The 24,018-nt window shown below is 36.1% G+C and overlaps 1 protein-coding gene across 1 annotated transcript; it reads left to right on the forward strand.

Moving 5' to 3' along the window:
* Positions 1-899: 899 nt before the first annotated feature.
* LOC308634072 (uncharacterized protein) lies at positions 900-12,691 on the forward strand (the record flags this gene model as incomplete). The annotated part of the gene is made up of 4 exons (XM_081267645.1): positions 900-961; positions 2,144-2,368; positions 8,190-8,607; positions 12,503-12,691. The coding sequence occupies 3 exons, from the start codon at positions 900-902 to the stop codon at positions 8,428-8,430; spliced, it is 528 nt and encodes a 175-aa protein (XP_081123771.1). The 3' UTR covers positions 8,431-8,607; positions 12,503-12,691.
* Between the last annotated feature and the right edge of the window lie 11,327 nt (positions 12,692-24,018).

The following is a 24,018-nucleotide window of genomic DNA, read 5'->3' on the forward strand; positions in this document are numbered from 1 at the left end:
CAGACTGGGAGAATTCATCTTCAATAACCATACCTTAGCAGAATAATGTAGAATGAGAATATCTACTTAGCAGGCAGCAGCTCAGCACAGCAGTTAATCTCACATACTACTGGGCTGAATCCCAGAGCTCTCTGTTTGGTTGCAATACTTAGCCTCTCTGTGCATCAGTTTCCTCACTTGTAAGTGAGTAAAACTCACAGTACCTAACTATGAAAAGAGGATCAAATATGCAAGGAAGGGTGTCTGGTTCACTAATTTAGGTTAGGAAACACCTCTGGCTTGAAACCTGGAGCTCATAAGCAGCACAGAACATTTCTATCAGGTGACTAAGTTCAAATAATAGATCAGAGGGTTGTCTAGTAGATAGCAGGAGTACAGGAAATAGAATATACTCTGGAAATTTTCCAGCAACCTGGGGCAGAGCATGGTGGGAGGCTCTTCTCTGCTCTAAGGATAATTATACCTAAAAATCCAGTATGGTTTATTTAGTCCTGGGACTCCGCCCCTTCTCCCAAGGAGTGTGAATATCCTGGCAGACTCTGGACCTCTGTACCTTTTAAATTATGGATTTCAGAAAGACCACTGTCCTTTCTTCAATCATTCAGGTTACAACACAATTGGTTAGGATACTTTTCTTTAGACAAGCCCAAGGTCCAAGGGAAAAATCTCATTCTTCATTTCTGTCCCCCTTTTACCAAGTCTCCTTGTACATTATTGAGAGGCTGATTCTCTTATGTTGGGGAATATCTGCAGGTAGAATTCTTCATTATTCTCCTATTTCTCCACATTTTAGAGCACTTTATAGCAGCTCCCAAACAGAACCTGGAACCTGGGACTAGACTAGTTAGTATGAAATCTGGATATTGATTCTGTCTTTGACACTAATTGGCTATGAGAACATGGTATTACCAAGAAGATTGCAGGTTCTCTCACTGGTAAAAATAGGGCAGAAAATCAGCTGGTAACTTTTGCAGGATTACAATCCAGTGATTATTCATCATAATCTCTGACAAAAGACAATACATGTAGTCAATGTAGATGTAGGGTGGAAAGCTGTACTGAATATTTTATAAGTTAAAAAAAAGGATATTCAATTTTCTTTGTGCCAATTTTGGTAGGTGGATTTGGTGTAAAAATAAAAGTCCTCTTATCAGTTTCAGTTGTATTTATCTTAGCTAGTTCAGTTCTGAGAATTTGCTGAGAACCAGAGTAACAGTCTTCAGGGGAGCAATCAAATAGGCTCCTGTGAAAGACAGAGACTGTGGCTGGGGATGCAGCTCAATTGATAACAGTGTTCACCTAACATGCACAAAGCCCTAGTTTTGATCCCTGGCACAGCAAAAAATTAAAAGTTTAAAAAAAAATTATAAGGGTTAACCCTGCTTGGGTTAGTCCATAGACCTTTTTCTCTTCTTTGAGAATGAATGCAATGAGCAAAGCAGACAGATTCTCCCCTCAAGTCTTAAGGGTCATCCTGCCCCACCAATTTGCTCTCTTTAGGGGCAGCCATAATGGCTGTGTGATTTATTGATCTCCCTTAGCGTTAACACGTCCTTGTCTATGAAATACCTTGCAGGGTTGCTGTACAAAATGAGAACGGAGGTAGGGCTAACGCTGTGAAAGTGCATAAAAGGCACACAGGAAAAAAAAAAGTAAAATAAAGCGAATAGTGACCCTATAGATAACTTTCTAGCAAAAACATCTATCTACAGCTTGCATACATGTCTGTACTAGGTTAAAACAGGACAAAGTGAATTATGGCAAGTCTTAACTCTCTTTTCACCTCAGTTTTCTCATTGCAATTAATGTCTGGTGCAAGCCTGCAAGTTCTAGGTCTGGAGTTATTAAATAGTTGTGTTCCAATTCTGCCTTTGCCACTTATTGGCTGTTTGGTCATCATCAGTTTCTCAGCCTCCTCGGATCTCAAATTTTCCTAAATCTAGGAGATACAGATGGGTAAGCCTTCCTAACTAGGACTGTACTTTTTCAACTTCCCAAATGAGAGGTTGAAATGGAGTGTCAAGGCCACCAGGCGCATCCCCGCCCTAGCAGCCGCTCCGACTGGCTCAAAGCTCGGGGAGGAGGGACAGGGCGGGAGGAGAGGAGCAGTATTCTGACCAATCCTGTGGCTGGCGGGACGCAGTTCCCGCCTCTGGGTGGCGTGTGCGTGCATCACGCACGCGCGCTCAGCACGCACGCTGCGGAAGCGCGCGCGCAGGCCCAGCCCTCGTCGCCGCTGCCATTTTAGCTCCTGGTTCCGGCTGCACGGTGTGGACCGCTCGCTGGAAGAGTGCGAAGATGTCCAAGCGGCACCGGTTGGACCTGGGGGAGGATTACCCCTCCAGCAAGAAGCGTGCAGGACCGATGGGTAAGCCAGGCCTGGGGCGCGAGGCAGCCGCTCGGGCTTTGTTGGGGTCCGGGCCGGGAGCGGGCCACAACCGGCGTGGCCGAGCAGGTCGCGGAGCCCGAGCCTTTGTTTTCTTTGAGGCTCCGTTCAGCGGCGGTCCGGGCGGAGCGGCGCCGGTTCGGCCCGGCAAGGGCGCCGCGGATGTTGGCGGGGCCGGGTCGGGAGGTGGAGAGGCCTGTGGCGGCCACTAGGGCGCCGCCTCCGCCAGGCCCAGCCTGCCAGAGCCACTTTGGACGGAGCGGGAGCGGAGCGCGGACCTCGTGGCTTCGGTTCCCGACTGAGGCCTGGCGAGGGTGGGGGAGGGCGCGGCGAGCGTTCGCGCCCAAGGGCACCGGGTTCCGGGCCGCCCGGGAGAGGGCCTGGGAAGGGGACGGCGCCGGGCCGCGAGGGCGGGGAGCGCGTGGGTTCTCGTGTGGGCTGCGGTGGGGGTGGCGGGAGTCCGGGCGCAGGGGGAGCGGAGGCCTGCGGGAGGAAGGCACCGGAAGGCTGCCTGGTGGGCCGGGGCCGCGTCCCGGAGCCTAGGGGCGCAGCGTGGCGGGAGAGCGCGTTCCTCCGTCCATTCAAACACTTCGGAGTAGAGGGCAGGCAAACTTCCGTCTGCCGCCCACTCTCCCGCCATCTCCTTTATTTCCTGCTTTGGTGAAGACGGTGCTAGGGCTAGGAGTTGGCAGGCATACTTTTCCCCCCTAAGTTTTTATTTGAAGGAGCTTTTGAAATACGGAGACTTATTCAAGAAGTGGTTTTCATGCTCATGGCAAAATATCGCCATGTGGAGGTTGAGAAATACAAGATTCATAGGGTTCCGGATTCCTTTTCCTTAGCCATTCTCTAAAGGTACCGAGGGATTTAGCAATTAACTTGAGGAATTGTATCACAGTCATTTTCTGGTCCAGTCAGTGTGTGTTTTCACTCTTGAAGAGCAGAATTCTCTGGGTAATAGGCAAAAAGAAAAACCTCAAACAAAAGTTCGAATGTCCAAATACCTTGCATAATTTCATCAGTTTTCCACGTAATCTTTACTGTCAAGGTGGAGTATAAATCAGAATGGGATGTACTTTTTGATACCTAACGTATATTTAATTGTAAATACAGAAATATTTATGCTGTTTTATTTTTGTAGGTTTTTTAGAAATTATGATATTAGGTATAGTAATCATACAATAACATAATAACATAGCATCTTAGACTGCTCCCTCAAAAAACATGAGCACGTTTAAGCTCTGTCACAGACCCTTAGAGTTGGAAACAACTTTCAAAAGAGTATAATCAACTCCATTCAAGAAATGAGAAATGGAGACTCAAGAAATGAGAAATGCAGATGGGGTGGAGTTAAGTGGATTGTGCAAGTTAACAGTTTTATAGTGGAATCTGGAATGCTGCTTTTTGAATTTCCACTCTCTGACACACAGTCTGATACTGTACTTAGAATCATTACAGCTTGTTTTAGTGACATTTATAATAGGTTGGTAAAGCAGAGAACACTTGGTTCTTGATTTCCTTTCAAGTAAAAATAAAATTGCTTGTCGTTGGCTAAGATGCAGCTAATATCTCCAGTAAGAGGTCAGGTTGGATCAAAGTATACTGGAGAATTGACTCATCAGGTTTATTGTGTATGTGCACCATTTAAAAGGGCTTTCCTTGGGATTAATAGTCTCATGATACACTTAGGTGAATGCTCCAAAACAGATATCCTAAGTGGATTTTTTGGGTCTCTGATTCCCCATAATATTTGAGATTTGCCTGTATTGTGGAGTTCATCCATGAAATAGTGCTTAAGGTCTGGATAAATTCTGGAGGAAGTTTTCAAACTAACTTCTGTGTCATTTGAGTGCTATTTCTCACAGGGCTAGTTTTCTTTAGCAGTGGACTTCTGAAGTTTGTTATGGCTCAAGGCGTGAAATATCAAATTTCCCCCATTTGATAATTTTAAGTAACTTGTTGAATGACCAACAAACCTGTAGTGTTTTTTGTTGTTGTTGTTGTTGTTGTTGTTGTCGTTGTGTTTTAGTGCTGATAGTTAGGAGGCATATTTGTTTGAGAGCACAGGCATATCACTTTTGTGAACTCTTTTGTTAAACATGATTGTCCCATTTCTCTAGTACTAAAAAGGGAGGGTCATTTATTTAGTGGGAGATTTCATCCATGTTCTTGCTCGTATACTATATAAGGGTTTATTTACTCCTGGCATGTTTTTGTTTGGGAGCAGGTGGAGAAGTTATAGGTCTCTTACGTATTCTGCCTCTTTCCTTTTTTCCATGACCCTATAGAGTCCTCAATATAATGTTACTAACAACAAAACAAACCTCTATGAAGTGTGGAAAACACACTAGATGTTGGCTTTTCAATATTTCCTGATCGATACATTGGTTGTTTATTATATACATTGATATAATACAAATAGAGCACATAATGTACATGTGACACTTCCAGAATTTTTACATGTATAAACACATTTTTATGACAGTCCTATATGATAGGTGAAGAAAGTTGCAGAAACAAAACAGAAAAGGCAAATTCCTGGAAATCTTCGAAAAACATTTTGTGATGAACAATTTTGGACAGTCTTGGCATTTTTACTCATGACTATGAAGTATAATATGAATATCAGTAGAATCTCTATTGTGTGCTTTTAGTTTTGCTCAGATGTCAGTAACTATCCTTTTCATTGGCTGTGTAGTACTCCACTTGTAAAGGTATATCATAACTTACCCAGTATACTGTTTCTTGCTGTTTAGGTGGTTTCCCAGTTGTCATTTTATAGGTTAAAAGTATCATGAACATCCTTATGTATACATATTTGCACACTCATGGGATTGGAAGCTTGTGGAAATAAGATTGCCAGAAAAACTGTGTGTGTTCAAAATATTCTGATTTTGATGACCAGCTTATATCTTCATTTGCAGCATTTTAATACCTATTATCCCTCGTGAATTTTAAATCCCCCCCACCCCCCACCATACCAGGGATTGAACCCAGAGCTGCTTAATCACTGGGCCACTTCCCCAGCCCTTTTTATTTTTTATTTTGAGATAGGGTTTTGCTAAGTTGCAGAGGCTGGCTTTGAACTTGTGATCCTCCTGGCTTAGCCTCCTGAGTCACTGGGATTACAGGCATGTCCCTCCATGCCTGGATTTAACATGGTAATTCTAACTTTAAAAAAAAAAAAAAAAACTTTAATAACCAACATTTACTGGGCATTTTCAGAGTTAGACAACACTTTCTCGTGTTAATTCATTTAATCTTTTCAATACCTCACAAGGCATTAATAGCTGTGTTTTGAGATGAGAAAAGAAATACTGTTATATAGCTACCTTAAGTGCTGAGCCAGAATTGAGCTGAAAAATTGTATAGAATCATACAATTTTTGTGCTTGACAAAAATACATATTTAAAAAAGAAAATATGCATAAGTACAAGCCTATACATATTTATGAAGCAGAGGGTTTAAGTTCCCACTTAACAGACTTAATTTTTATTCTTCCTATCCTATTGAAGATAGATAGCTTGAACCATAAGGCAGTATTTCTAGGTGATTGAATTGTTTTCTACATCTGCCTCTTTCCTTTTTTCCATGACCCTATAAAGTCTTCTCTGTTACTGTCTTACTTTAATCTTACTAATACTTTTCACTATGCAAATTAATAAATTGAGGCTTACGCCTTACCTGTGGTTATACTCCTTTTCTTTCTATACTATGATTGCCTTCATTTCTTGGTCAGCTCCTAATCTTGTGTCTTCAGAATGTATTTGATATTTGCTTCCTGTGTTGTAGAGTTTTTTTTTTTTTATTTTAATGAAGCTATGGATGAAGTTGGTCTCTGAAAACCAATCTTTGTTGGCACAGGACTACAAGAGTATGTAATACATAGTTTACTTCTTCCATAATCCCTCTTCCCCCCAGTTTTGTAACTATTGAATTTTTGGTCCATATATCTTAAGTATCTGATATTATGTGAGAAGTACAAGAGGAATTTATTAAACATTTTCTTTTCTCGGTCCTTCTTTTCTCCCCCATGATGGTATGAGTATTAGAAACAGTCCTTTTCATTTAGACCAGATGTTCTTAAAGAGTTCACTCTAGGTATGTGTACCATTATCTTTCAGATGGCTACTCTGAATTATTTGTGACTATAGTGCTTCTCACTTGGTGAGCATATTTCTGCTTGCCCAATTGTAAACTATTCCCCATCCACATTTTGGGCTAATATGAATGCTTATTAAATATGTTGAGCACTATGATAAGGTAGAAGGAGGGAAAGAAAGCAGGTAGTTGATAGCATATTTCAAAGATAGGTCAGGACTCTAAAATTTTGAATTGTGAGACTTCATTTTATGGTTAGTCATTTTTCACATTTTCTTTTGGTTTTGAGTAAAACTTTCTAGCTTGTATACCCTATAATTCTGTAGCATGTGGACATTGAAATGGAAGAAGGAAAAAATCACCTGTTTAAAACAAGGATTTTCCCCCTTAAGTCTTTTTTTTTTAATGGAATAGAATGGCATATTTTTAGAAGGAAAGGATCCGATTTGATTGGTCAGCCTACCATTTCTGTAAATGGACCATTCTGACTCAGTGCTGGGTTTAGTATTTTATCTTTGGTCTGTCAAGAATTTACTATTGCCCCATTGATGTACCATTATGGAGAATGACTGCTCTTTCTCTGCTACTGATACTTACAGCACAGGAAACTTGTACTCATTTGTGTATTGTGAATAAGGAGCAATGACACATTTAGCTTCCTGTTGGTCCTCATTATTTTTAATCTGGGTCCCAACACCTCGTGGCAAGTTTCTTTGCTACAAACTCCTTCTTTGCTATAGGAGTTTGTCTGAAATAAAGTGGATTAGTAAAATGAGCAAGGAAAGATTATTTTATTTCTGTCACCAGGCCCTCAGAGGCCACCAGACACAGCCCTTTGTCTTGCTGCTTGTCAAGTTTCCTCACCTAGATTAGTTAAGGTTATCATCGTATTGGGACAATCTAGTAACTAGAAGTAGATATCATAATTGACTACTTAAAACTGGCCTAAGTTTAATAAAGTGGCTGCCTGCATAATTTTAGCATTTTTAAACAGCGGTAAAATGATGAAGCTAGTTTTAATTCTGCTTTATTTCATTTATGGTTGGCCAGTATATGCGGATTTACCTTTTACTTCCAGTGTTTTACTATCCCCAAAGGCTAAATGCAAGAGTAGACACTGAAAGCAAAGGAATAAAAGTGTTTTAGAATTTTCGTTTTTCTTGTAAAGCAGTATATACTTACTGAATAAAATTGAGGAAGTACTGGAAAGTATAATTAAGAAAGCAAACTTGCAGATAATCCTCTAATTCATATTTGTATTACTTGTGATACTGTGTGTAACATTGTACTGTGTTCTTTTCATTTAGCATTAGAACTTAAAGCAAAGTGCAGCTTGAAGGAGAATCTAGGAAAGATTGTGGGGCTGTCTTCTTTTGCCCAATTTATTTCTGTCTTCCCCACCCCAGCTGCAGTCTCTGACTTCTGTTGTGGAAATAGGAAGTTTTTTTTTTTTCCTTAGGATGTCTTAACCTTATGTTGAAGTTTGTAGTAAGATAATTTGAGGCATCATCAAGGAAGGAAAAAGTTTGTGGTGGAGTGTGGAAAATTCTTGATTGTTATTTCTAATAGTTATGTAATTCATTGAAATTTTACATTAATTTTTTCATTAGGTTAGTGAACATTTGTGCTCTTATGACTGTAATATTGCCTCGAACATTATGCTTAAAATTTAGAGTCTGAATTCTAAAATTTTTGTTCTTAGGAAAGAACGAGATCGAGACCGGGATCGTGAAGATCGGTCTAAAGATCGTGACAGAGAACGTGATAATGGAGATCCAGAGCGGGAGAGGGAAAAAGAAAAGGAGAAGGAGTTGCGAGCTTCAACCAATGCTATGCTTATCAGTGCTGGATTACCTCCTTTGAAAGCTTCCCACTCGGCTCATTCAACACATTTGACACATTCTGCTCATTCAACACACACTGGACATGCAGGACACACATGACTTCCATAGTGCATTAATCCATTCACCAATTTACCCCATACACCTCGATACTATGATATTCTAAAGAAACGACTTCAGCTCCCGGTTTGGGAATACAAGGATAGGTTTACAGATATCCTGGTTAGACATCAGTCATATGTGCTGGTTGGCGAGACTGGGTCTGGTAAGACAACACAGGTGAGTTACTTTTTCTTTTTTCTTTTTATTATAGTTGTTTGGAACTGAATATTACCTATTCTTTCACAAAGTAGAAGGCATATGTAGTCATCCCTACCTCATGCCAGAACTAATAAGACATCTAGGATATTTTTCAAACATGGATGAGTCATTATTTACTGGGCTTCTGTTAATAGATATGTAGGCTTCACATGGGCAGGTATGTTTGTAGAAATGGAAACTTGGATATCATTTGCAGTTAAAATACATGTAGCCAAATTGCCTTCCCTTCATAAGTAACCTGTCAGTTTACCTTTCCATAAGCAAGTGTGAGAGCATGTTTGGGAGTATCACTGGATTGGAGTTTTTACAGATCTAATAGGTGAAAAAAATAAACCTGGGGTAATTTTTAATTTGTGTGTGTGTTTCCCTGAGTGAGGTTAACTATCTTTTTTTAAGTTATATGGACTGCAAGTCAATTTGAGTATTTCATGGAGGCTTTTCGAAAACTACTACAGCAACCAAAATAGAAAAGCTTTTATTGAAGACTGAACTTTAGTGAGAACTATTTTCAAGTGAAGGAAAACTTAGTGCTGATGTTAGGAAAAGAAACTGTAGCCTTTTTTTAATTAAACAAAATTTAAAAAGTTTTAGAAACGTGCAAGTCTATAACTCTTAATTATGCTAATCTATTTCATTAAGTCCCATGTTTTTAAATTTGCAAATATTTCAATGAAATGGACACATGTGCATTCAGATACATTGGAAATAATGTAATACTAATTAATTATATCACTATACTAATTAAATGCTACATACTATATTTTTTATAGATGTTTTACATCTAATACAATAGGACAAAATGGAGCATTGTCAGAGTATTTTAAATAATTATATCAACTGTTTTACTGGTTTGCAGAATATTAACACACCTGTTAATTAATCAGGCATTGTGTACTTTACATGTATTATATCATTTTAAGTTTGTATACAACTCTGCAGGGAAAGTATGGAGGACCAGAATGCGGCTTAGATTAATGAGAGAACTCTGGTTTAGTGGGCTGCTCTGGGTTAAATAGTTTCTGGATTTAGGTAAGTTCAGCATTAACAGTTTTGTCCTTTTCAATAACCAGTTATATTTATTTCATACTGCTGTTCTGTGGTCTGATGTGGTTCAGAGGAGTTTTTATTAGTAGTTAGTGTGGATAATTTAATTGATTCAAGGCACAAGAGGCTTGTGATGATTTGGATTACACATGCTTTCAGGGGTTACTTTATGTGAATATTGAAGACTGCAGGGAATTTTGGGGATGTGAAAGGGAAACTAGAAAGTTAAATCAGTAAATTTCATCCAAATGCTTTTTAGTATAGTTATCAAACTTGGACACAAACCTAATAAAGAGTACTTAGCAGTTGTTTTGGTTATCCCTGCCTATCAGAAAATGAAATCAAACATAATTTGAAATAATGACTTTAACTTTTGAAAGAGCCATAGAAAAGACATTTTGCATTGTGCTTGGTGTGCACATACTATGCCTATATTTGAGAAATTAAAGCTAGTTCAGTCAGGAAAAACATGAGTGAGGGTACAAGTTTAGAGAAGGGAACACTGCACACTTTGACTAGTGTGAAGGGTTGGTGTGGTAGGTGAGACTGGAGCCCTAGGTTGAGCCTTACTACCTCTTGCCATAGGTAAGGAAGCCATCAGAGTTTTTAATTGGAGGGGAGTGACACAAATTTTTATTACAAATGTTCAGTCGTGAAAGACCATATAGGAGATCCTAACAAGTTTTGACTTTGTGTGCAAGGTTAGTGGGAATGAGGAACAAAGAATGGAGTCTGTTTTTTACTGCCACTGAATAGGGGACATGGGAAGAATTAAAAGAACTTGAAGGAAGGTGAGAAATGGTTTTGCTTTGAACTTGACGAATTTGAGATACCAATAAAATATTCATTATTCAGAAGGAGATGTGACTACCAGGTTTGGGGGTAGGAGCTAGAGTTATAGGATTGACTTTGTTCTGTTGCAGGCAATGTTGGAATTTAAGAGAATAGAAAAGGCTACTCAGGACAATATATAAAACAAGGATTAGGTTTTGGGAAAATAGCCTCAAGTGGAGGAAGGAAGAGCAGAGCAGATGCCTACTTTGAGCAGACCAGTCGCCCACATCTTTCAGGATATGCATCCCTTCCAAATTATATTTCCTTAGAAAGTTTGAGTAGATGCCTTATCATAAGCTGTTTTGGGAACCCTTAAAAATCTCTGAAACCCTTTCCAGGGTCCAAGAATTTCTTAGTATTTTTCATACAAAACAAAATATTGCAGCATACTGAATGTAGAGACAGAATTGAGGTTTCTTCCAATAAGCTAGACATGAGAGATATGTAAAAATAATAAAATGTGCTCTACTAGCCAAGTATTATTTTATTTGAAAAATATACATTTTAAAAATAGAAGATAGGTTGTTACTAGTAATTAGTAAACAATTTAGCTGCTTTTCAGTTTTAACTTCCAAATACAATAAATGTATTAATTGTTTGGTATCCTCATTTATTTTAACAGTGTAAGGAGTTCTAAAAGAGAACTGCTAAATTAACCAAAACTATATATTTTTAAATTATCAATTTCATTGGAGTGAAATTTTTAAAAATGTGAATAATCTTGCCTTAAGAATTACGAATTAATTTTAAGTATTTTTAATTTGTAAGTCAGTACTTTTTGAGGATTGGTAAAATGAGGGTAGATAATTAAAACCTCATAAGAAGACCACTTAACATGGGTCTGTTGATTTGCAATACCAGGAAGACTCTGCTATTTTAGTGAAGTATTTTGTTCATTTAAAACCATGTAAAAATATTATTATGTTCTCTGAGAAGCAACATAATCATCTTTCATTTGTTTCTCCAGTTACAAGTTATTTCCAAATTAAAAAGTAACCTAACTAAAATGTAATAATAATGCAATAATCAATACTAGTTATCAGATGTCATTGTACACATGGTGTACCCAAAAACCCCTTGTTTTTTCTATAGCATTAGCACCTGATAGGCTTTTGGAAGCTTTGGTGAAGACAAATCATGTCCTTGTAGCAGTAGATTCCAGTTTTATGGGATGGTCATTTGCTTTTTTCCCATGGTTCTTTTACAGTTAAGTCAGTCGAGAAGAACCATAAAATGAGAGAATCTATGAGTGTGTGGATAATTACGAAGGAAATATGCTGTCATCCTGACAACCATCTTGTGGTTGAGATTTTCTCTTTCCCCTTTTCCCTTGATTGACCTTACTCAGCGAAGCGCTATTGCTGTAAGCCATATTGAATTTGAGACTGGTAATTACTTTAAAGATGGTACCTAAAGTGTTGCCACTGTGCATAACATTCCTGAAAGATGGATTGGAGTACTAGTAGGTGCTAGGATTTGGCTTCTGCTGGCTTACAGAATTTGAATTGAATTAAAAGATACTTGTGCAACAAGGGAATATTTTCTACTTGTATCTGCATATTGTAACTCATTGTATGAATTTTGATGCTGTACTTATTGGAAATTAACATTTTTGTTATTAAGTAGAATTTGTTTCAAGTAGGATTTTTTTTCATTGGGTAGACAAATAGTTAATGATGGGACCACTTAAACACTGGTGAGCATACCAAGCAAAGCTTATGTGGACCTAGGGCACAGAATGTAATCACATCACATCCTTGTTACACATGACCTCTTTTTGGATATTTTTCTATCTAAATAAATTATATATGTTAAAGGAGTTATGATATGTTAAGTTTTTGTTATAAATAATTCTCTGTCACTTGCCTAATTGAATTTTATTTTAAATTATTGGAATGAGATAAAAGTGCTTTATATTAAACATAGTTGATATGCGGCAGAATAGAATTAATTTAAATGTGAACTTATTTGATAGATTCCACAGTGGTGTGTGGAGTATATGCGATCATTACCGGGACCCAAGAGAGGAGTTGCCTGTACCCAACCCAGGAGAGTGGCTGCAATGAGCGTGGCTCAGAGAGTTGCTGATGAGATGGATGTGATGTTGGGCCAGGAAGTTGGTTATTCCATTCGATTTGAAGACTGCAGTAGCGCAAAAACCATCCTTAAGTAAGTACTTTATCTTTAAAAATGGATGTTTTTTCTAATTGTAGCTTTTCTGCCACTTGTTAAGAATTTTGCAAGTGGACACTCAAGTTATAAAAATTTAAAATTTGAATAGTTTGAAGTAGGCCACCTTTGACTTTTCAGGTGACATTTTAATGTGGATTCTTTTTCTTGGTTATAATATATGTTGCTTTTTAGTAGAAATTGAAGTTGGCAGATCCCCCATCTGAGATAAAGTTTATGAACCAGAGCAGCTTTTAGAGAACATGTGTGTTAGCTCTGTAAGACTGTGTACCACCTTGAGATGTTTATCTGGTGTGTAACTTCAGGGCAAACTGCTAAAAAGGCAAGAAAAGGTAAAGACAAGAAGATATGGTTGAAATGTAATTGAATGACTAGAGAGATGAACAGTCTGGGATTTCAGGGTGTGATAAACTGTCCCTTGGAAAGCTTGAGTGAGATAAGTTTTGAACAGACCAGCTAAAGAATGTGTTTCCATACAATTTGGATCATAAACATGTAGAATTTGTTTTTAATCTAAATAAAATAATCTTTGTAGGCAATAAGATGAAAGAGAATACCAGAGTATTTTAACAAACACAAGCTTAATAAAAACACTACTACAGTAAGGAGCTGGAGGGTGCATTAACCTTTAAGGTGGGCACTGTCATTGTAAGGCATGGCCATAGCAGATTCTTTCATGTCCCTGGCAGATTCTTTTTGTGCCCCAGGAAACAATAAACTGAAGCAGTTCTGTTTAAGGACTACTACAGAATTTCAGAGTGGTTGTTCAAAAGGCACCCTCATTTAAAAATAGATGATTTGAGATGAGAACTGAATGTAAGTAGATCCCAGAACACTGCCTCTGGGGTCACAGTACCTAAGTTGTGTCCTAGCTCTGCCACTTAGCAGTATGATTTTGACTGTTAATTAACCTTCCTGTACTTACTGCTTTTTCAGAAGATGGAAATTATAATAACTACCTTATGGGGTTGTTCTGAGATTCATGTTAATTTTTATGTAACCCTTAAGAATAATTTTCTGATACTCAAGCAGTGTTTCACCCAGCATTGCTGCTGGTAATGGAGATTTCCAGCTTGAGAAATTTTTGGTTCTTATTAATTAGTTAATAAAAACAAGAAAGGAATTTATAAAAGCAGTTTAATGAAGTTCCTTTTAACACAGTAATTGAATTGTAATTGAGAAGGGTTAATTGAATTCAAACTTGACATTGTCGAATGAATGAAGCCATATATTCTTCTAGGGCTTGAGGTCAGAAGTGAAAACAGGTGTGGTAATTTAAAGACAAGTTACAAACTAATTTATTGAACATCTGTTATGTGGGTAGACATTGTTCTCATTCAAGTATAGCAATTACATTATGGGAGTAAAAAATCAAAGTGGTTGGTTACCACTTTAAGCAGTTCTTAAACAGAAACAAGAAAGTTATTACCCTAGAAGTAAAAATTTTTTGGCTTTTGTTAATTCATCAGATGTTAACTTGATTTTCTACTCTTTTGTGTATAAACTTATATACTTGTAAGGGATTAATTTTAGAAGGCTTTCTTTGCACAGTGTGACATCTTAGAAAATATTGAACAGAATTGATACATTCATCTCAGCTTTCTGTAAGTGCTGTGGAGAAGGTGAAGGCATTTCCTTCAACACTTGTGAAAGTTTGAAGAGTTGGAAATGAATGTTGGGAAAAAATTTAGTCGCTTTACTTTTTATCATTGATTTTTTTTATGCTTTTTTCTTACTTTTTTTTTTTTTGCTTGATTTGGTATCTGGCTCTGAAACATAACTAAATATATTTTAGCTGTTGGCCATAACAGAGGTTTAAGTTCTGGTGTCTTAAACATTTTAGCTAAGAATGAATCCATACATGTTGCAAAGGGTATTTGATATATTCTTTTTGTCTAGTTTATTGTATTTAGAACAGTAAAACAAGAGATTCCAAGGTGTTCAAAATACCACATCTTTCTTGTGATCATTTACATACAGTAGTTTTTACCGTAATCAGTATTATGGTGCTTTTGTGGTTATGGTGAATGGTGTTGCTCCTACAGTGTAATATTGTTGCTGAGAATGTCAAATTGAACTTGAGCCTATGTAAAACATCCATAGGAATGTATGGGTCCTGTTGAAATGCTGAGTCACTTTGAACTAGTAGTTACTATGGTGTCCTTATGTTGATTATGGAAAACAGTGGTATGAATTATGATTTAAATCATTATGATGAGAATATTTATTTTTCACCAGAAATATGGTGTTAAATACATTGAGTCTGCATTGACATATTTATATCCAAAGAAGTGGTTTGATTTTTTTTTTAATTGGTTGTGATATATATACACATACACATAAAATAAATGTGCCTTGTCTGAATGTCTATACCTTGGTTAGGCTATTAATCAGGAGATTTTAATATTCAACAACAAAATTTCTTTTCATAAACTGCTATGTTCACATGGATCAAAGTTTATCTTTTATTTCATTAATTTACATTCCAGTAAGCCTGTTATTATAAAGTCAAACCATCCTAAATTGGGGCCTTGGGGCCTGACTGTAACCATTCTGACTTATGATACATATTCAAGTTAACTATAATGTAGTGTGTTAATCTAAAAACTCAGTGGCAGATAGAAAATTTATATATACCTTAAATGTTTATTTTTATTTTAATATAAAATTTATCTATACATCAGTTTATTAATATTGGGTCAACATCATTTTGTTGAGTGTGGGCCCTTTGTTTAGAATTCAATTTTGCTAAAAAAAAATTAGTTCCTTTAGCAAGGCCCTCAGCAACCTAGTGAGATCCTGTCTCAAAAAAGAAAAAAAAAATCTGGTTCTTAAGGTGGATTTTAACTCGGAATACTTAAAAAAATACATAAGTGTTGCTTTTCTGGAATAGGAGAGAGAATTCAGTTTTGAAATTTTAGAATTCTAGACCCTTGCAATCTTTAAGAATTGTCTTGCACATTTGATAGTTTGTGTGTGTGTGTGAGAGGCTCATCTTTTTCATTTTTTCTAAAGTATGCAATACTTAAGGTTCATATGTAGAATTTCTCTTTTCTGTGCTTAGAGGCTATCATTTCATGTCAAATGTAATAATTTGTAATTTGTCATAAAAGTGGTAAGTTCAGTAGTTGATAGAAATGCAAGTTTCATTATCCGAAACAATATGGCCAAGAAACAAATGAGAAACTGGTCAAAAATTGCATTTAGTATTCAAAGTGCTGATTTTGTTAAGAGCTCCTACAAATCCGTAAGAAAATGGCCAACCTTTGAAGTCATCCAAGAATTTCTTTGGGTGATGTGGATGCATGTTTTAGATCTTTAGATACAATTTTGAGTTATCTGCATAGTTAGTTATACCAGAGTATAGTCTATACTTGAAAGGCAACCAAACTCTTGACAGTATGGGAATAGCATTGACTAGGATTTCAGAACAGATTTTTTGTTTTTGTGCTGTTCGATTCTTCTAGAACAGTAATATCAAGTTGTTTCACTGTTTTTTATTAATGGTTGCTTGGCATTTTTTATTGTCTTCTAGTTTGACTAATCTGATTGGTTAATATTTTGCAATTTTTGCTATTAGAAACAGTTGGTGTCCTCAGCACCCTCTTAGAACTTTGTATGCACAGTTTTTACACATTGGCATATGTGAAATGAATTCCCTCAGTGAAATTGGTTGGATCAAAGGTTTTGCTTGAATTTTATCAGCCTTTGCCAGATTGCCCTTCATGAAGATTTTATCTACTCCCACCAGTAAGGAATGAGCAGATGAGTGTCTGTTTCTTTGCCTTTCCTGATATAGCTTAGTAAAATTTATCTTTAGTCAATCTTGTAAGTGAAAAATGTAGTCTCCTTATAGTTTTAATTTGCATTTCTTTTGTATGAAATTGAGCATCTTATAGGTATGTATTAGCCATTTGTATATTTTGGGGATCTGAGACTGATGCTTTTTTCATCTGTTGAGAAGGATTGCTATCTGGTTGGCAGCAGTTTATAAGGTGGTATTTTGAAATGCATATCAAATTTCAGAAAATTGACAACATACAGTATCACACAATTGATAAAATTTGGTATTTGTTTGGTTTCTTTACTTATCTTTCTGTGGTTGGTTCTTACTGATTTGTAGAAGCTCTTAACAAAATAGCATTTTGGATATAAATTGAAATTTTTGACCAGGTTGTCATTTATTTCTTACAGGTAATGAAAAAACTTTTGATTTTGATCAAGTACTGAACTTACCGCTTTATATGATGTCCCAGGCTTTACAACATAACCTGCCCAAGCTTGTTTTAAGTTATTTGATTCTTATATTCTACTTTTGTGTTTTTATTTTAAGCATCTTTGCCCAATCTGGATTTGGTTGGGGAGGAATTCATAAGGTTTAGGGTAATTTCTCTTACCACTCCTTTTGCCACCTATACCAAATAACATAACATTGAGCTATTGGGCCTTACTTCCCTGTGTAGTTAATTTTTTTCCACTCATAGTTGCAACATTTAGTCATTGACACTAAAGTGAGGAATAATTTATATATGTTGTTTATTATTAAATTTTTAAATGACTTGTTTGGTTTTCTTTCTTTTCTTTTTTTTTTTTTTTTTTTTTTTTTTTTTTTTTTTTTTTTTGTAGTGCTGGGGATTGAACCCAGGGTCTTGTGCATGCTAGGCAAGCACTCTACCAACTGAGCTATATCCCCAGCCCTTGTTTGATTTTCATTTAGAAAAATATGAATGTTTTTCTTAGTTTGTGATTTTTCCTTAAGCCAAAGGAATGGGATGTTTCAAAAATTTAAAAATACATGAGTACAAAATTATAAATAATATATGTGAAGGATATAATGCATTACTATGCTTTGTTCAGAATTGGTGATGTCATCTGGCTGGATCAGAATTGGTTAGCTTGTAGTTACTCTTTCTGCATGTAGTGATTGTAATACTGTTAAGCTAGGATGGTGCTATCAGCACTTTGAGTTTTGGGTTTATTTTGGTAATTAAACAGTGCTTGAATATCTGAATTATGAGTTAATTCAAGGGAGTCTGATGCTACATTAGGTATCTATTTGTTTAATCTGCCTCTTGTTTAACTTTATTAATTTAGACTAAGTCTTAAACTTTAGCAAGAGTTTAAGACTTAAGTCTAGTGTATAGAATTTAACAGTTCTGTTAAAATACAGATTGCTATGCCTCACCTTCAAAATTTTTGATTAAGTAATTCTGGTGAGGCACAAGTTTCTAATAAGTTGCAGATAATTTGTATGTCTTTACGTGAATAGATCATTTCAAGTTTGGTTGTCTTATAGCATTTTTGTTTACTTATCCATTTTTAAAACTTTAGAATTATGACTCATCTTTTAGCCTGGGTAAATATTTATTACTAGTAAGAAAGGTAGTAAAACTTGACTAAGGTAAAGGGAAATGGTCTGTGGCTTTTAGGACCACCAATATCTTCCTTGTTATGTCTTTTATGTGTTATGTGTCAGGTGGATTGATCTCGATCTCTCTCTCTCTCTCTCTCTCTCTCTCTCGCAAAGGGTTTCTTAAATTTAGCAGTATAGCAAATGATCAAGTACTCTTTTTTTTTCTTATTTTAGTCTTAAATTAACAAATTTACTCTTTAAATTCTAGAGACCAGGGATTCAGAAGCATTGCATTGACAGAGTTGGTTCCTTCTGGAGATCCTGAGAGAAGAGCCTTTCATTTCATGATTCTTCCTAGCTTCTGATGACAATTAGCAGTCCTTGTTATTCCTTGCCTTATGTATCTCCAGTCTCTTTCTCCATCTTCACCTGGCTACTCTTTGTGTTTCAAATTTCCCTCTCATTTCTTCATTAAGGATATGTGTGATTGGGTTTAGAGAGCACCATAAATGTTCGCGATCTCATGGGAAGATTTTAACTTAACTACATCTGCAAAATTTCTGATTTTTAATAAGGTCACATTCCTAGGTACCAGAGGTTAGAACTTGGTCATATCTTTCTATAGGTACCTTTTTGTTGATATACATACATGTAGGTGTGTTCCTTTATAGTAGTTTTTAGGACAAGTGTGCTAGGGTAGGTGTGTGCTATTATAGTACACCTAAGATTGGGAATCAGTATAACATATAAACTAGTTTTAATAAGCTATTTAACTGGTTTTGAGACTCTGGAAAAGTTAACTGCTATTATTCAGGTGTTTTCATTGGAAAAGAAGAGCACATTTGACTCTCTTGACCTTCCAACCTTAGAACTGCCATTTTTTGTAAAATCTGTTGTTCATACAACAAGCTTCACTTGTTAGTAAACTTCACATATTTTGTGATGTAGGAGATATTTAACTGCAGCATCTCATGGTTTGTATCACTGGGTGATTAATCAAATTAACATTGAGGAAACATTAGGAATTTTCTCCGGAATCTGAAAGACAGGGTTTGAATGTGGTTGACCATTTAATTTAGTACTTATAATAAACATGGTTGTTGATTAAAGCATGACAAATAATAGTTCCATTAACTGATTTGTGATATTCATTTCCTCTTAGGAAAAATGCAGAAGAATGGCTATGCTTCTGTGTATCTCTATGTTGTGGTTGCCTAACGCTTGAGAAATGGGCAGAGGAAAAAAGATCAAAATAGAGTCGTTTTTAAAAGAGTTTTAAGAAATTTTCAAGTTCAAGTTGTATTATTAGTTTTGTGATTTCCCCCTCCCCCATTTTTAAAGTCCAAATTGATGCATATCTTATGTGGGATCATTATAATTGGTGGCACTTTGGTGGTTCCCATTGCTTGTGAATGCTTGCACTTGATCTGGCTGTATATGTTAATCGCTTCATTTGAGTATTGTTAGTTATTGGGACTACACATACTGAATTAGCTAATTAAAATGCCTTAAAAAATGTTACCCTAGGAGTCTCTGTTGAATGAATAGCTAGAGCACGGTCTCTTGATGTGGATGCTATATGTATTATAGAACATCAATATCAATGCTTTACGCATCAGATGCATTGTTAATAGTAGAGATCTATTGGTATTGAATTTTCTTACTTTTTTATTTATTTGAAAATGTCTATTCTGCTTTCAGTTTTGAAGAGTATTTATCCTGGATTAGCAGTTTTTGTCTTCTAGCACCTTAAACCTTTCCATTAACTTTAACCTCTCATTTCTGATAAGAAGTCAGCTATCATTTTAGTCATTTTTACCAATGCATAACACACCACATTTTTCTAATTGCCTTCACGACCTTTTTCCTCCTAATTGATTATTTACAGTTGACTCTGATGCATATAGATGTGATTTGCTTTGTAACTAACCTTAGTATTCACTGAGTTTCCTAAATCTGTTAACATCTTTTTTTGTTAATTTGGGATAATTTTAGCCATCATTGTCTTAAATTTTTTTTATGTACAATTTATGCCTCTATTCTTCTAGAAATCTAATTATATGTATGTTAGGTCACTTTGTACTGATAGTAACCAAGTCTCTATTTTTTTCTTTCTGATTTTTAGACCAGATAATTTTTATTAGTCTATCTCCAAGTTAACTTTTTGCTGTTTTTGCACTATACAATCTGATGATAGATTTGTTTCATGAATTTTTCATTTCAAATACTATACTTTTTATTTCTTTTAAAAGAAATTTTTCATTTATATGTTGACACCCATATCTACTTATTCATTATGATTAAGCTTTTCTTTAACTCCTTGAAAACTATTTAAATTTTTATATATAAATAGTTTTATAAAAACTATTTAAATTTTTTTCCTGCTAATCCTAACATCTGGGTCAGCTCATGGAACTTTTTTTATATGTGATATTTTCTCTTGTGGTTCTCATTTTTCTATCTTCTTTGCATTCTGGCAAAATTTAATGATATTCTACATGCCTATAATCCCAGCGACTCAGGAGGCTAAGGCAGGAGTTCAAAGCTAATAAATTATGCATGGCACACATTGTTTAATTTTGCATGTAACTTCTTTTTAGTGCATCAATGAGGTTTTAGTGACATTGTCATCCAACACTTGGCCTTTGTTGTTCAGGGAATGCCTTCATGATTTTAATACTGGTTTTCCTATTCAGACTGTGGATTGGGTTTGAATATACTGTTATCAACCACCTGTTCTTTTAATTGCTCATCCCAGTAAACTTATAGTTTGTGAAGCATTTGTTTCTCAGATTCATGACACTGTTAGAACCTGAAGTAGTAGCTGATGGGTATCTGTGAATTCTTTTTTTTTTTTTTTACTTGAAGTAGATTGTCTGAAATAGGCATATTCTCCTCTGTGTTTATCCAAACCTCCCTGTCATGTGCACTACAAGTTACAATTTGGAAGTTACTGTATTAAAATTCTGTCTGTTCATGGTTCTAGAAGAGTGATGTTCTCTCCCAAACACTGGTTACTGCAGCAGCATTTTTAATGTTGTAAAATAAGAATAAAGGCTCTGAAGGCCAAAGATGTTAAATTAAAACTGAGCTTTGCTGTAATACTGTTTTCTCTTCAAAATGTGATGGTACAGGAAAGGTGTTATATGACGGGGTGGTATTGCAGGGGAGCATTTTAAATTGCAGAAGTAAAAAAGTTATAATATTTATAATTTTGATGAGTTTATTTTTATAGGGAAGATTTTTCTCCCCTGAAATTTTTTCTGGGATAGCAACAAAATGTTTCCATTATTAAAAAATTGAAATTGTTAAAAAAAAAAAAAAGAGTTCAAAGCTAGCCTCCACATCTAAGGGATGCACTTAGCAACTCAATGAGACCCTGTATCTAAATAAAATGCCAAAAAAAGGGCTGACGTTGTGGCTCAATGGTTAAGCACCCCTGGGTTCAATCCCTGGTACCAAATTTTTTTTTTAATTATATTCTGGTCATTTATAGATGATACATCATAGGAAGTCTGGATTATGTTGTCTTCTTATAAAGGATATTCTGTTTTATGTGTCATGCAGGCTAATTACTGGTGAATTGTTTTGATCATATTAGATTTGGTGGTATTATTATTATTATTATTTGGTTCCAGAGATTGAACTCAGGGTACTCAATTACTGAGCCACATCCCCAGACCTCTTTTGTATTTTATTGAGAGACAGGGTCTTGCTGAGCTGCTTTAGCACCTCGATTTACTAAGGCTGGCTTTGAGCTCGTGATCCTCTTGCTTCATCCACCTGAGTCACTGGGATTATAGGCATATTCCACCGCGCCTCACTAGGTTTGGTATATTTCTTTATTTCCATATTTCATGGTGCATTATACTTGTACATAATGGTGGGATTTATTGTTATGTTTTCATTCATATGTACAATATAGTGGTAAAACTTAGCCAATATCATTCTCGTGTATTTCTCTTTTACCTGCTTTCCTCTCTCCCCTGATCCCTTTCCTCTATTCTACTGATCTCCCTTTGATTGTCGTCAGATTCCTTTCACACACACACACACACACACCTTTCTTTTCCTTTTTCCTTTCTGGCTGCCACATACATTTTCAGCATGAATCAATTTTGATTTCAAATTTAGGTCTACCATTTTTCCCTTTACTCTATTGTGTGTGGTTCTTTTTGCTAAGGCTTATTTCTGAACTCTTAATTAAGTACCTGACATATTAGTGAAGCTGCTGAAATCTGACTCTGCTGGAAACCTAATTTCTTCCAACATTGCCATTTAGCATCATCTTCAGTCTCCTTTATAGCAGTCAAACTCTGCTAAGCCTTAAAGAGTCTCATCTGGTACATTCATATCAAAAATGAATTTCCTCCAGGCTTTTAGTATTCTCTCTCTAACATTACACACACATAATCACATTGCACCCACCATAAATAGCTCAGACATTCTTGTCCACAAAATTCCAACCACTATGGTAATCTTGCACTTTGATAATTTTCTCCTTAACTCAGTATGACCACCATCTTACTTGAGCTTCATCTCCCTAATTGTGTTTTGTGCACCAGGCCTACAGTCATGTCTGAAATTAATACCTGAAAATGTTTAGTTTTTGTAGTTTTATACTCTTTTGTGTCAGGAAAACAAATCCAGTACAGTAGATCTATAACAGTTTCAAGTAAAAATACTAACTTACTTATATCCTTGCCCATCAATAGTGGTAGAGGCACTTAGGTGAACTTACATAGAAACTGCAACATCTTATATACTAAACAACAATTTCATTGCCCATGGAACGCAAAATTAATTGAAAGAGTAAACCCCAAAATGGATATCTGAAAAATAAACTGGTCAAAATTAGTAAGGCAATCAGACTTAAATAATCATATATTTTACCAATAGCACTAGCTTAAAAGTATGGGTCTACAATAACTAGAAAAATACATGTTAATGGCTAGAGTCATAAAAGTTTCTATTATGATAGGCAGTCTCTAATGATGCTTTAATATTATATGATAGTTGTGAAATGATTACAAACTAATAATGAACATAATCTATTTGCAGATTAAAATGTTCTTCCCTGTATTATCTACAAAGTTTAGATGCACCTCAAAATGCCCTGGAAAAGAAATTTCTTAAGTCTCATCAAAATGAACTGCCAGGTTTTTTCCTCCATTTGACATGACACAGTGCCAAGATTTCTAGTCCTGAATACACACTTTCTATAGGGAAGAGACATTTATCTTGGCAATTAATAGATCATTTATCTCATTTCATACAGCCAATTTTAGTTGTAAGAAAATAAATGTTTATGTATTTATTCTGCTGACTTTAATCTATAATCTAATCAGGGAACAAACTTTTCCTGAAAAGAGACTGATAATAAATATATTAGACTTTGTAGGCAAGTCTTCATTGCCACTCAAGTGCCAGTGTAGCACAAAAACAGCCTAGACTGTGGGTAAATATAAGTTTCTGTGTTCTAATAAAAGTTTGTTTACAAAAGCAAGTGTTATTGTTGGACACCGTGGTGTGCCCCAACAGTCACAACTACTCAGAAAGCTGAGGCAGGAAGATTACTTGAGCCTAGGAGTTTAGGCCAGCCTGGGAAATAAGGAAGGAAGGAAGGAAGGAAGGGAGGGAGGAAGTAAGGGAGGAAGGAAGGAAGGAAGGAAGGAGAGGGAGGAGAGGGAGAGAGAGAGGGGTAAGAATAAAAGGAAGGAAGGAGGGAGGGAGGGAGGAAGGAAGGAAGGAAGGAAGGAAGGAAGGAAGGAAGGAACAATTTAAAAAAAAAACAGTGTCAGGCTCATCACTGTTCCAGAGTATTAATGTTTATGCTCACAAGAGATGTTTGGCTAGGCTGTATACATACATACATACATACATACATGAAAGCAATTTTGTTCTTTTGTTTGCTTTCTTTTATTTTTTCCATTTTTTTTTGTTGATAC

The sequence above is a fragment of the Spermophilus citellus genome, assembly GCF_964194105.1.
Source record: "Spermophilus citellus genome assembly, chromosome: 15".
Taxonomy (NCBI): domain Eukaryota; kingdom Metazoa; phylum Chordata; class Mammalia; order Rodentia; family Sciuridae; genus Spermophilus; species Spermophilus citellus.